This window comes from Eucyclogobius newberryi, unplaced genomic scaffold, assembly GCF_026437365.1.
Source record: "Eucyclogobius newberryi isolate DKJ021-1_F unplaced genomic scaffold, fEucNew1.0.hap1 SCAF_17, whole genome shotgun sequence".
Taxonomy (NCBI): Eukaryota; Metazoa; Chordata; class Actinopteri; order Gobiiformes; family Gobiidae; genus Eucyclogobius; species Eucyclogobius newberryi.
The window spans coordinates 4,535,969-4,548,792 of NW_027315801.1; the positions used below are offsets into that span (position 1 = coordinate 4,535,969).

A 12,824-nucleotide genomic window follows, 5' to 3' on the forward strand; every position below is an offset into this window, starting at 1 on the left:
CCCAGTAGATGGCAGTATTGCCAGGCTTAATTTTGTATTTTATACATTTTATTTTTCAATTATTTTGTGTGATATATATGTAAAGCTTTTTGACCCTGGGGCGGGTCATTTTAAGCCGTCAGTCAAAGTGTCCAGCATTTTATTGGTCAGCTTTGGCACGTACACTGACGTCATCACGCACGCATTCGATTGTCCTTGGGCTGCAGCACAAGCAAAATGGTCGCGTACTGGAGACAAGCTGGTCTAAGGTGAGATTGTACGGTTTTGAATTGAAATTGACCAAACATTTTGGTCTGAACATTGTTACAATTGTTGCTGGAGAACCCTCAACCGAGTTGAGTTTCATTCTAATCTAAATAAGCTCTAAACAAGATGCTATGCTATGCTATGCTATGTATGCTAACTTGTGTCAGACACTGCTTTGACAGGAGGAACACATTGGAATTATTTGAAGTCGCATGGCTCAACTTGAATGATAATAATAAACTCCTGCTAAAGAAACCTGAAATGTCGCTATGTGTTCGTAAAGGTTGAATATAAATGGCGTTTGTCCTCTGCAGCTACATCCGCTTCTCGCACATCTGCGCGAATGCGGTGCGCGCTGCGCTCAAGCCGCAATTCCAAGCGGAGGCACTGAAGGCCGCAGAATCCAACGTCCGAGTCAACAAGACCAAGACAGTAACAGCATGTGAGTATAACCTCTCATCCATGTGATGGGTCCCACCACATGTATGTGAGTATAACCTCTCATCCATGTGATGGGTCCCACCACATGTATGTGAGTATAACCTCTCATCCATGTGATGGGTCCCACCACATGTATGCGAGTATAACCTCTCATCCATGTGATGGGTCCCACCACATCTATGTGAGTATAACCTCTCATCCATGTGATGGGTCCCACCACATCTATGTGAGTATAACCTCTCATCCATGTGATGGGTCCCACCACATCTATGTGAGTATAACCTCTCATCCATGTGATGGGTCCCACCACATCTATGTGAGTATAACCTCTCATCCAGGTGATGGGTCCCACCACATGTATGTGAGTATAACCTCTCATCCATGTGATGGGTCCCACCACATGTATGCGAGTATAACCTCTCATCCATGTGATGGGTCCCACCACATGTATGTGAGTATAACCTCTCATCCATGTGATGGGTCCCACCACATGTATGCGAGTATAACCTCTCATCCATGTGATGGGTCCCACCACATGTATGTGAGTATAACCTCTCATCCATGTGATGGGTCCCACCACATGTATGCGAGTATAACCTCTCATCCATGTGATGGGTCCCACCACATGTATGTGAGTATAACCTCTCATCCAGGTGATGGGTCCCACCACATGTATGCGAGTATAACCTCTCATACATGTGATGGGTCCCACCACATGTATGCGAGTATAACCTCTCATACATGTGATGGGCCCCACTGAGCAGACCCTGTTTGTCTTGACCTGTCCTTTGCACAGGGTCAGCCAGTCCATTCAACATTTAAATTGATTAATTTAATTTATTCAGACTTCAAGTTACCCTATTGTCTTAATTGTGCACGAGATATCAATTGTTGCCTTTTGTTCTTTTGACAGGATTGGACCTTGCGCTGTACATAGTTTTGCTTCTACAACTGGTTTGTTCCTGACATTGTCCCACAATGCACCAGAGAGAAAATTGACAACACCAAGATAAATACACCAATGAAGGGGAATCAGGATGAAATACATTTTCCTTATTTGTAATTAAAGATAATGTTCTAAAACTAGTGTCTTGTATATAATTATGGGTTTTGAGTCAGACAGAAACGCATGAAAAATGTTGTTATAAAGTTTTATTCTGATATAAACAAGTTTGGGTTTATACAGCGAGATCCTCAGAGGTATGAGAGAATCCAGTGGACATTATTGGAAGAGTAACATTTACTTTCAAGGCTTGATCCATTTAAATCCAAGCAGACATTTGAACTTGTCTGCATGCTTCTAAATTATAACGGGAGCTTTGTTATATAAAATGCATGGATTTGCTTTAAAAGACAATTAATATACAACTTTGCTTCATTTTGTGATTAATGATATGCTAAAATGAACTTTAGACGAGCCACCAAAATTAAGTCTGAAAATACTGCCATCTACTGGGGACTTAAATGTATTACAAAGAATAGTGTTCATGAACTTTATTATATCAAACAACCACACTTTCTAAAACATTTTAGGCTTACATGTTCACGTTATTACTCAATTTTACAGCATTCACACAAATCGAGACCTGGGTCGAGCGACGTCCATGTCGGTAACACGCTTTTGTTCCCACAGATTTCACCTTTTTACTGCCAAAAAGGACATTAAACTTTATGCTACACGTTTGAAAATGTGGATAAGTAATTACAGAAGTTTTGAATGTTGTGTCGAGGGAACCCAACCTACAAGCAACTAGGATTGTCAAACGTATCAAAAATCGGATACAAATCTATGCTAAGATAACAATATACTCATTTGATAGAGTATAGACGAATAAATACAAATAAAATTGTTTTAGAATGAGCTTGAGCGTAAACGACAAATTAATAAAGAAAAAAATACTTTATTTGATCCTGAAAATTACAGTATTTAGTTAAGCTCTTTTTCTTTTCTTTTTTAATCGTGGTATTGAAATCTGTATCCAGAAATGAGCCTATTCCCTGGTATTGAAATAGTGTACTACTTTAATATCATGACAACACTACAAGCGTCTGAGCCCTTTTAATCAGACGTGACATATTTCTACACTTATCCATATTATCCTAGTAATAAACATGATTTTATACAGTACACGAGGCATTGTCCATAACATGTTCTCTTCCTAGCTGTCTTTCTTCTCCCTGGTCATCTTGATCATGGTTTCGGGCGACCTGTAGAGGAAGATGAGCTTCTCGAAGAGCGTCTCCTCCAGCTCCATCTCGCCGGTCTCCCTCACCACGAAGATGTCCGTGCAGAGCTTGAGCACGCGGTCCACGCACGGCAGCTCCTCGAACATGATGGACCTGGAGATGCCGTTAAAGAACTCGCGCACAAACTTCCCAATGACGAGCACCACCGACATGTACAGGCCCACGATGCTGCGGAGAGAGTAGGGAATCACAGCTCAGTATGATCAAGTTTTCGAGGCACTTTTGAGCCATAAAACATCAGAATAAATGTAAGACAGTTTAATTCAGGTTACATCTCCATGGAGACAAAAAGGTGACGTACCCCAGACCAGAAAAGTTGTGCACTTTGAAAAAAAACTGAACATTTAATGGGGTTTTTAAGCTAAAACTGCCTTTAATCATAAAGCTGCTTCACAGTGTAATCATGACAAATCAGCATATGAAAACCCCTTGTAGTCATTCAAATTAATGATTAAAAAAAATGAAAATTAAAAAAATTATAAATGCAATAACATTAGAATAACAAAAAAAGGCCACATAAAAGGCCACTTTTCTAAAAAAGAAAGTTCTTCAAATGTTTCAAATTAAAGTCTTTGAAATTTGAAATAAATCTTAAGTATTACTTACATTTATATTTTTAATATGTGTCATACAAGTACTAGCTTGATTTAAGAAATGTAAAACAACAATCTACCTTTGTAAAAATACATCTGTGGATTAAAAAAGGGCCGATTCACTTAATACTTTAAAATCTCTTTTAAACACAAACTTCTTTGGCTTTAAATCCAGAATGAGCTGTTGTCCTATTGGTCATGTTTGTTTGCCTTGTTGTTTTTTATTGTTTTTTAATATTGTAATTTTGGTGTGTGCTGTACTTGGATCAAGCTTCATGTTGTTTTTAAAGCGCTTTATTAATATATTTGATATTCTTGTTTAATCAAATTGTAATCTTTGTTCTTTTGTAATTTGCACTAAAAATGTCACTCCTAATTGTCAAGAAAATGAGTGTTCCCAGCTTCCCACTATCACTCAGTGGAAAGGCAAGTTAAAAGACGTGAATCATAAAAAATTGCAATTGGTTTTCAATCCAAGAATCTGTTTTAAATGGATGACCAGCATACCTGTTAAGTCTATGTGCAATGTCATGGAGAGAAAATCGAGAGAAAACAATATGTACCCCCAAATAGCATGTATGATTGCTGTTTTACAATTGTATGTAACCAAAATATTCTAAATGAAAACAACAAATTAAACGAATAAAACAAATGACTACTAGAGCGTAGAAAAAGAGATAGAAAAGGCTCTCTTGGCGTTACCCGTGTCCTGCCAGGAAGCCCAGACTGGACGGACTGACTCTGTCGCTGAATATGATGATCTGGATGTTGTTGCAGCTGCGCTTGGCTCCGGTGGAACACTCCTCCACCACCCACCACTGGTCCACGTCGCCCTCCGCGTTGGGGCTGCTCTCCTGCTCCAGCTTCAGGGACAGCGGTCTGAAGAAGGCCAGGGCGTGGAGGTCCGGCCGCTGCGGCACGTCTGAGGGGGAGCAGAGAAACTGAAATAATACTGTCTGCAGGAGTAAAACACATGTGTGGAGGAGAGTGGGGCAGCTAAAGTATCAGGATCACAGTATTGGCTCGTGGGGTCGTCGATATCGCAGCAGAGAGATTTTAAAATTGTTCAATTTTATCGATATAGCTGTACTTAAAGTGCCTCTGACAGGTCGGACGACACATTGAACTAAAATGAGATCAATATGTTTAGAATTTTGCAAAAAATTATCAAAATGTTATCACAGAAAACCACATTTTTTAAGTTTATAATTTCACTTCCTGTTTGTAATTGATGACATCACAGTAGGAAATTACCCAGCAAATACTAGGCAAAAACTCATCTAATGTCACAATGTTTTTCGATTTGACAAATTAAGATATATGAGAGCGACTTTATTTTGTTGAATGAATGTTGAGTTAAAAAATGTGTTTCTTTGTGTAAATTATGCATAAACTTAAGACTAGAACGAGTGTTCCTGGTGTGATGTCATTTTCTACACAAATACTTGCTCGATTGGCGTGAAACTATAATTTATATGAACAACAGGTATAAACACACCTAATAAAATCAAAATTAGACAATTGTAAATAGGCATAGACAGTTTAATATGTGAATCACATATAACAATATTTTATCCGTAGACTAGTTTATGGCATAGGCACAGGAAGTGCAGCAGGTCTATGGATAAACCACAAAAGTATGACATGTCACAACGAGTATGTCACAATATTGTCCAATGTCGTGCAGCTCAGTAGATGTCTTGCTCAAGGACTCAACAGCAAAAAAAAAAACACTGACTTTTAAAATATCTCTGAGATTTTGACCCGAATGAGAAGTTGTACAGTCAGAGGACGTATTGTAGTTTTGAGTACTTTGAAGGATGTGACGTCTTTTTTTTTTTTCTTTCTTTTTCTTTTTTTTAGAAACAACTACTACAACTTTGTGTGTACTTTATAGAAGATTTTTTTGTGCACTATAGGGTCAAATTTTGGAGGAAGCAAAACACAATATGGAAAGGCATTTTAAAGCGATAATGCAGGAAATGGAGGTCACACAGAGGTCACATCAAGGAGCCATTTACAAGTGCATTTTGGTCGCGTTTAACTGTAATGCACATCAGATCCTCCAGAAGGCGTGTGTCAGCTGATGCCTGGTCTGTCAAGTCCAAGTCAGTGTGCACAGAAGTGATATGACAATAAAAGGATGATCTTGGCATGTAAAACTGTACACAATTCCAACTCACCAACTTTCATCCTGGTGGCCATTTTAGACTCCGGTCCTTTGGGTCCTCGGATAAACTTTGGAAGCAGATGATCGATTATCCTGTCAGATCAAGCCAATACGTTACATAAAGTCGATGTAAGCACTGCAACGATCATCTTTGAGCAGGTTTGGTGCTTACACTGGTTTGCTACCGTTTCCCTTGAGCATTTGGACGATGCCTTCTCTCAAAAGCGAGTCTTCATATTTCACCGTGTGCTCTCCCGCACTCTCAGGGTGCATGGAGATAGAGGCGTTCCTGTGATGTCACAAATGAGCTTTTTTCACCCAGCAGACCTTACTAACCTCGTCCCCTTGGATTTGAACACGGTCTGACTATAACTAACTGACAATAAAGAAGGTTTGGAGAGTGCTCTGTGTTTGTCGCAGGCCTATACAATGTTATGCATTAACGTATTTTCCGCATTATAAGGCACACTGGATTATAAGGCACACTGACAATGAATGGTCTATTTTTGATCATTTTTCATATAAAAGGCACACTGGATAATAAAACGCACGTTATTTTTTGAGAAAATGAAAGGCTTTTAAGTGCGCCTTATTGTGCCTAAAATACGGTATGTTCACTGGCACTGGCAACGAATGAGCAAATGTTATGAATTTCAAGGGGCACAATATACATTTATAGATGGAGGGGCCGCAACCTACTATACTGTTATTGATTTGCTTGGAATGTTCCCCAGAATGTCATTATAACAAGTATTATTTGGCAATAAAAACACCAGTAATTTAATAAATAAACATATATAAGTTTAAATAACACACACAGTGGAACATTCCAAGCAAAGCAACAGTTAACAATTATTTTTTTATTCAAATAATTATTTCTAATGTGCATTGGGACTTTTAACAATCAAACAAAGGTTGTGATGTGGTGACTGAAGTCTTCTAGATAGAGAATGTTTATGAATATGACATTTTAATTCAACGATACCACTGTCTGTGTTTTAGAGTCATTATAGAACGTATCAAAATAGAACTACCATTATTTTTTTTATTTTTCAGTTGACTAGTCATGATTAGTTGATTAATTGTTTACAGAACTACAAAGTGATAATATTTTCATAAGACAAGCAGGTGATGAAAGCTTAAAAAGGGCACATTTAAGTGCACTTAAAACCAAATAAGAAGAAAGCATATCCAACATTCTGTGTGCTTTTCTTAAAACTGTGTGAACCATAACTAAAAAACTGAAATGCTTGGTAAATCTGTGCTGTACAAACTCCCAAATAAATATAACGCTTCAAACATCAACTTTAGAAATGTGAGTCAACAAATGTTTTCTTTTCCACATTTGCTGTTTGAACGTGTCCTGTGGTGGTGTGTGGCGAGCGAGCGGACCTGAGCAGAGTCCACCTCAGGGTGATGTAGATGTAGGAGGAGTTACTGAGCTCCTGGATCATGGCGGCTCGAGACGCAGGACTGATGCTCCACAGCAGACTGGCATCGCTCTTGATCTTCGCCACCGTCATATCGGCCGCCTCGTAGTTCATGATGAACTGCATTGCAGACTGAGAAATTTGAAGTTCAGTGTTGAACATGAGAAGGAGAGAGTGGAGGGGAAAAGGGGAAAATGGGCTTACGTACTGGGTGTGTGGCGTAGGCTTTGGTGAGGCTGTTGAAAGCAGACTCAGTGTAAGGCACAAGGTTCTGCTCCTGAGCGGTCATCATGAACAAAGGCTGAAAACAGAAAGAGAACACATAAGATTGGGTCAAAGGTTACTATCTTATATTTATTTAACCCACTGAGATTTACAATCTCTTTTTCGGGGGTATCCTGGAGCATATTGTTCATTGTTTTTAAGGAACTGGAGCCGAAATAGGGAGAACTTCACACAGAAAAGCCCAACGCTGTCCGAGACCTTCTTGCTGTGAGGAGAGCGTGCTGTCTGCTGCGCTACTGTGCCATTAACACAAGATATTTATAACATAAACTTAACTTGAGCCATGTTATTTATAGGTAACAATACTATTGCTTACAATATTATATTATATTGATGATTATTATGATCATCAAAATGGAAATATTCTAACTACAACATACCAAATAAACAAAAAATTAAAACATTGTTTTAGAAATAAATAAAATAACACTAAATAAATGCTGCTTCCGCTAATAAATCAACACTGTGACATTTATCACACTAGTGCTCTTACGTAATAAAACGACATTACTTATCTACCAATAAGAAGAAGGAGAACATGAGACGGGCGTAGACCTTTTCAGCTGTATTCTACTTTAGCTTTTGCCATATACAGTATCTGCAGCACAGTGGGGCTGTGTACAAATGTGTACAAAGTTTTATGCTCTGAGCACATCCTCAGGAGCCATTCATTTAGAACAGCTTTTAATCTTTAACTTCACTTTTCATCTTTCTATGTGTTGCATTATGTGTTGCTCAATGTTCTCTGAATTGGTTGTTGTTTTTATTATTATTGTGTAAAGCGTCTTTGATTGGCCTGAAAAGCACTATATAAATAAAATGTATTATTATTATAAATCATCATCACAAACATGTCATATTTGTCCAGACAGGTAAAAGTCTGTCAAACAGAGGTCCTTTCTCCTGCAGTCTGACATATGGAACAACATTCATTTCCCATCATATTAATCCATTATATTAATTAGCGCAGACATCTACAGCTCTGTGGGGAGAGTATGGCCGTGTTTTATCTACTCAATATAAAACATACATTTGGTTTTCACCACATGTTTGGTGACTGTCACGCATCAGTCCAAACCTCATATCCTGCGATACTGAGCTGGATGGACACGTCCACGGGCTGGTTAATGACTCCGGCCGCAGACTGGACCAGGGACATGAAGAGCAGCGGAAACCAGATGATCCCGATGAGGACGAAGATCAGCAGACCTCCCATTCCATACTTCACCACCTTCTTCTTCTTCTGACCCGGAGTGTGGGGGAATTTCTACAACAGAAACAACCCAGTCTTAAAGTGTGGCAGGAGTTTAACACTTTAACATTATTATCAGTCACAGCTATGTTCACATTTATGTTTGAGTCACTACGTATTCACAGTCAAACTGTAACACTGTCACAAGGACACAATATCTAGGGCTAGTAATTCATGTGAGATCTTAATCATTTTGAGAGCACTTGCCATGGCCACACTGCCCTGCTTTTAGTGGAAATTATTCATTATTTGTCATGAGTTTGTCTCACTCGCGTCCTAGGACCGAACATGTCAGTCAACGCTCAAATCCAATTTTAAGAAGAACTGACTCTTTGTTGAGAATTGGAAGATCAGATGAGATAAATCCAGAGCTGCTCAAACTCAGGTCTGATAACACTCACACTGGGACACTATCATTGAGTATTGGCGATACAGATATCTTTAAAAAGTGAAATGACCCCAAGAAAGCGAGTTTGGAACAGGCCAGGTGAACAAATGAGAAAAGAACATCACAAATTTATCTTTCCCCACTAAAAGGATGACAAAAAGGGGATAAAAACACAAGTGAGTTTACATCTGTCATGTTTTGGTGGTACGGTAAGAAATCTTCACTGGGGGGTTGCTTCAGTTTACTCTAGAGGAAATGCTCATTAAAAACCATAACTACAACATACCTTTCAAATAATATTACTAATAAAAACAAAACAAAAACAAATTTACCGTATTTCCCAGACTATAAGTCGCACCAGATTATGAGTTGCACCAGCCAAAAAATGCATAATAGAGAAGTGGGGAAAAAGAAAAAACTGGCACTGGAGTATGAAATGCGGTTCCAAGTGTGAAAACAACAAATAATATCACATATAAGTCACTCCGGAGCATAAGTATATAAGAATAAATATAAGTAAAAGTCGCACCCCGGCCAAAACTATGAAAAAAGGTGCAACTTATAGTCCGGAAAATACGGTATATTATTCTCTACAACAATCTGTAAAACCAGCGCTCACTTTCTCTGACTCCCGCCAGCATTTGAGGATGAAAATGTTGGCGTAAATGTCCTCGACACAGATCCAGCTGGACAGGGACAGGGTGGTGTCGGTCCAAACCCAGTCCATCACCGCCCGCAGCTCCGTCAGGAAGGGCACCAGACGGAACCTGGAGACACAACATTTTCAGTCTTATTCGTGTGATTTCTGTCAATATCGAGACAAATAAGGATATTTTCAATACTAGAGATAAATATAGCCCTTGTTTCAGTGTTCTGCACATGTATGAGAGGACGGGATTTCTCTCACCCCTGGAAGAGGAAGAGGTTGAGGTAGTTGTAGTTCTTTGTGAGGAAGTTCCCCAGGATGCGGTTTGGATATCCACATTTGATCTGATAGGCAGACAGGCCGAAGTAAATGCACTTGACAAAGTACCAGAGCTGGGCAATTTGGTTTCTGTTGAATCTCCTGCAAAGACAAAGAACGTGGAGAGAGGTGTTCACATCACGTCCACATTTTTTCTTTTGCATTATCTTGACAATGGTTTTCATACTGTATTTGATAATACACAAAGCATCGGGAATGACCAACAGAAGTAGAAAGCAGAAATATCACTCTATACTCCTGTTGGGGGATTACACTAGACTTTTGTGTTCCTTTTTGAGGTTATTTTAAATAGTTTTAACTACAGTTAATATACTCTATTCTAATTTTGCAGATCTCCAAATATTTTGTTTTGATATCATAAATTTAAATATGCATTTATATTTACCCCTCTATCCTGAATATTATATTAGATAATCAGACTTAGTTTCACATAGATAGGACCAATAATTATGATGTGTTCCAGGTAACTGGGATTTTCCCACCTAAAAAACGCCCTGGAAAGCAGTTTCTAACTGGTATTTCATGTTCTGACCATGATCAAGGAGTTGGTGGAAAAACTCCCCCTTCACATACGAGTCAACTGTGACGTGTTACAACCAATAATCACCACAAAGAGTGTTTCTGAGGTTAGACAATGTAAACATAACGTTTCGTTACAGGTTTAATCTGATATTTGTTCTTTAACTTTTATATTGTTCACATAAGAGTTCATTCATATTGTTCACATAAGAGTTCATTCATATTGTTCACATAAGACGGGTGTGTCCAAACTTTTTTCATTTTGAAACTTATACTGAGCATAAAGCCACAGACAACCCGACAATGTCGAATTTGTCGAAGTTGAAGTGAATCATTCGAAATGTTGCATTTGACATTGTTTCCGTGCCTCTACACCTTTAATAAGACTTGGAACATTAATATTAGGTTGGTATAACATCAAAATGCTTTAATTATTTCCAATTTTACAGTAAAAAGTACCACTTTTTGTTGTTTGGACCAACTAAGCAGGAAGCAGGAGGGCCAACAAAAATTGGTCCGAGGGCAGCATTTGGCCCCTGGGCCGTAGTTTGTACATGAATGGCGTATGTATGCCATAGTGAGAGACAGATTGTGCAAATAGAATTTTGAGGCAAATGTGGTCCTGACTAAACCTGGGCAAACATTTCATGTTTTAAAAATGTATTCTGTCTCTAATACGCTAATAGAGAGAAGAGAAAAGAGTTCTGACCTCTCGGTGACCCCAGGCAGAATGAAGAACATCCAGAAGTGAATGCCAAACACCAGCACCACCTGGAACACACACTTCCCCAGCAGAGACTTCTTCAGGTACAGGGCCCGGTCCACGATCATGGTCCCGAACTGCATGAGCAGCATCACCAGGAAGGCCTCGGGGACCTGGTCTTCAGACAGGGACTCGGAGATATCCGCCGCTGATGAGTATTTCTAAACACACACGTGGGTCAATGAACTGAAATATAAAGTCTTTACCACTGTTGAATCTGTGGTAACTTTGTGCACCATCATTTTCAGCCTCATCTTATATTTATCAGAAATTCACCAAATAAGACTGAATTAAAAAATACTGACATTTTACTTTTTCTTTTGGTTACTCTTCCGGCCATGACTGTGACAATACATTCCAATTACATTAACTTCAAATTATATCTCAAACCGGGCGGTCCACACTACAGGATTCTAGAGTCTTAAAGGATTTATAAACGCGAGACAAAAAGTGCAGAGCCCAGACATGAGGAGAAAGAGTTTTTACTTTCATGATCCTTCAAGAGCAAAGACTTGTGTGCTAACAAAGCTAGCGCGCCTGGCATCAGCTGTTTCCTGTCTAGAGTAAAGCAACGCTCGCTTTAAGTATTGCTCTTCCAGTTTAGCTGCAAGACTACCCTGTGTTAAGACAAGTAAGAGCGCGCGTGCTCCACTGGGTCAACATTTTGAGGAAAACCAGTGAAAAGTCGAGCGCTCTTCCCGGATCAGCAGATAAACTTTGAGAAAAACAACTCGCCTTGACGTGAGGAGACAAAAGAGGCAGAGAATAAATATTTCCCTGCCACTTTAGACTCCTCCTTACGACAAGGAAAGAGTTATTAATATTTACTAAAACATGGATCAGATTTTTTTGCATAGAAAGCTGATGAGAGACTGTGGATTTATGTAAACCCTCGTCACACAGTAGTCTTCTGTATCCTCACACTTTTTGTTTCTAAAAAATGCTGGATGAAAAGATGCTTTGCGCACTAAGTGTCACTCTCTGTGCTCCTGACGCTCTGCTTTAGTGGTTGTTGCCGTAGCGGTGATGTTCATGCTCTGACGCCACACACTCACGAGGATCTAATCTTGGGTCATGTCCGCCCAAAGTCGAGGAGAAACAAATCTGGGCCTAAATCGGGCAAATGATCGTGCAGCGTGTTCCTGCCTTTAGACCTGATATTGATATTACTATTAGAATACTGAAATAAATAATGTACATGCGATGGAATCTGTATAGTCTAAGCTTTACAATACTCCTTTTATACCAAATCTAAATAGAGCGTTACCCCGAAAGCCGAGTATCCGTAAATGGTGACGATGAAGTTGACCACGTCGATGAGAAACATGAGCGCGTACACGTCACACACAGGGCTGTAGTCCGGGTGGATGATGTCATAGAAGAACTGCCTTATGGGTAAATAAATGTGGAGCCCACTGTGGGGAAGGAGGGAAAGAAGAAGAAGAGAGGTGTTGAACTTGTCTGTAGCATTGTGACGCTTGTAAGCGAACGTGACGTGTCAAACG

General features: G+C 39.4%; 2 protein-coding genes across 2 annotated transcripts in view; one reads left to right on the forward strand and one right to left on the reverse strand.

Annotated features, from left to right (window-relative positions):
- Positions 1–137: 137 nt before the first annotated feature.
- Positions 138–1,770, forward strand: atp5f1e (ATP synthase F1 subunit epsilon). The gene is made up of 3 exons (XM_072448808.1): positions 138–248; positions 561–688; positions 1,601–1,770. Coding segments are annotated over exons 1-3 (162 nt in total). The 5' UTR covers positions 138–216; the 3' UTR covers positions 1,603–1,770.
- A 911-nt stretch (positions 1,771–2,681) lies between these two features.
- LOC140362556 (piezo-type mechanosensitive ion channel component 2) overlaps positions 2,682–12,824 on the reverse strand; it is a 45,076-nt gene continuing 34,933 nt past the window's right edge. The window contains exons 47-57 of the mRNA XM_072448638.1: positions 12,587–12,734; positions 11,266–11,480; positions 9,960–10,118; positions 9,672–9,819; positions 8,491–8,679; positions 7,336–7,428; positions 7,090–7,259; positions 5,870–5,986; positions 5,711–5,790; positions 4,230–4,449; positions 2,682–3,102 (exon numbers count right to left, since the gene is read on the reverse strand). Coding sequence (XP_072304739.1) covers positions 2,847–3,102; positions 4,230–4,449; positions 5,711–5,790; positions 5,870–5,986; positions 7,090–7,259; positions 7,336–7,428; positions 8,491–8,679; positions 9,672–9,819; positions 9,960–10,118; positions 11,266–11,480; positions 12,587–12,734 — 1,795 coding nt within the window. The 3' untranslated portion in view covers positions 2,682–2,846. The remainder of the gene's footprint in view (positions 3,103–4,229; positions 4,450–5,710; positions 5,791–5,869; positions 5,987–7,089; positions 7,260–7,335; positions 7,429–8,490; positions 8,680–9,671; positions 9,820–9,959; positions 10,119–11,265; positions 11,481–12,586; positions 12,735–12,824) is intronic.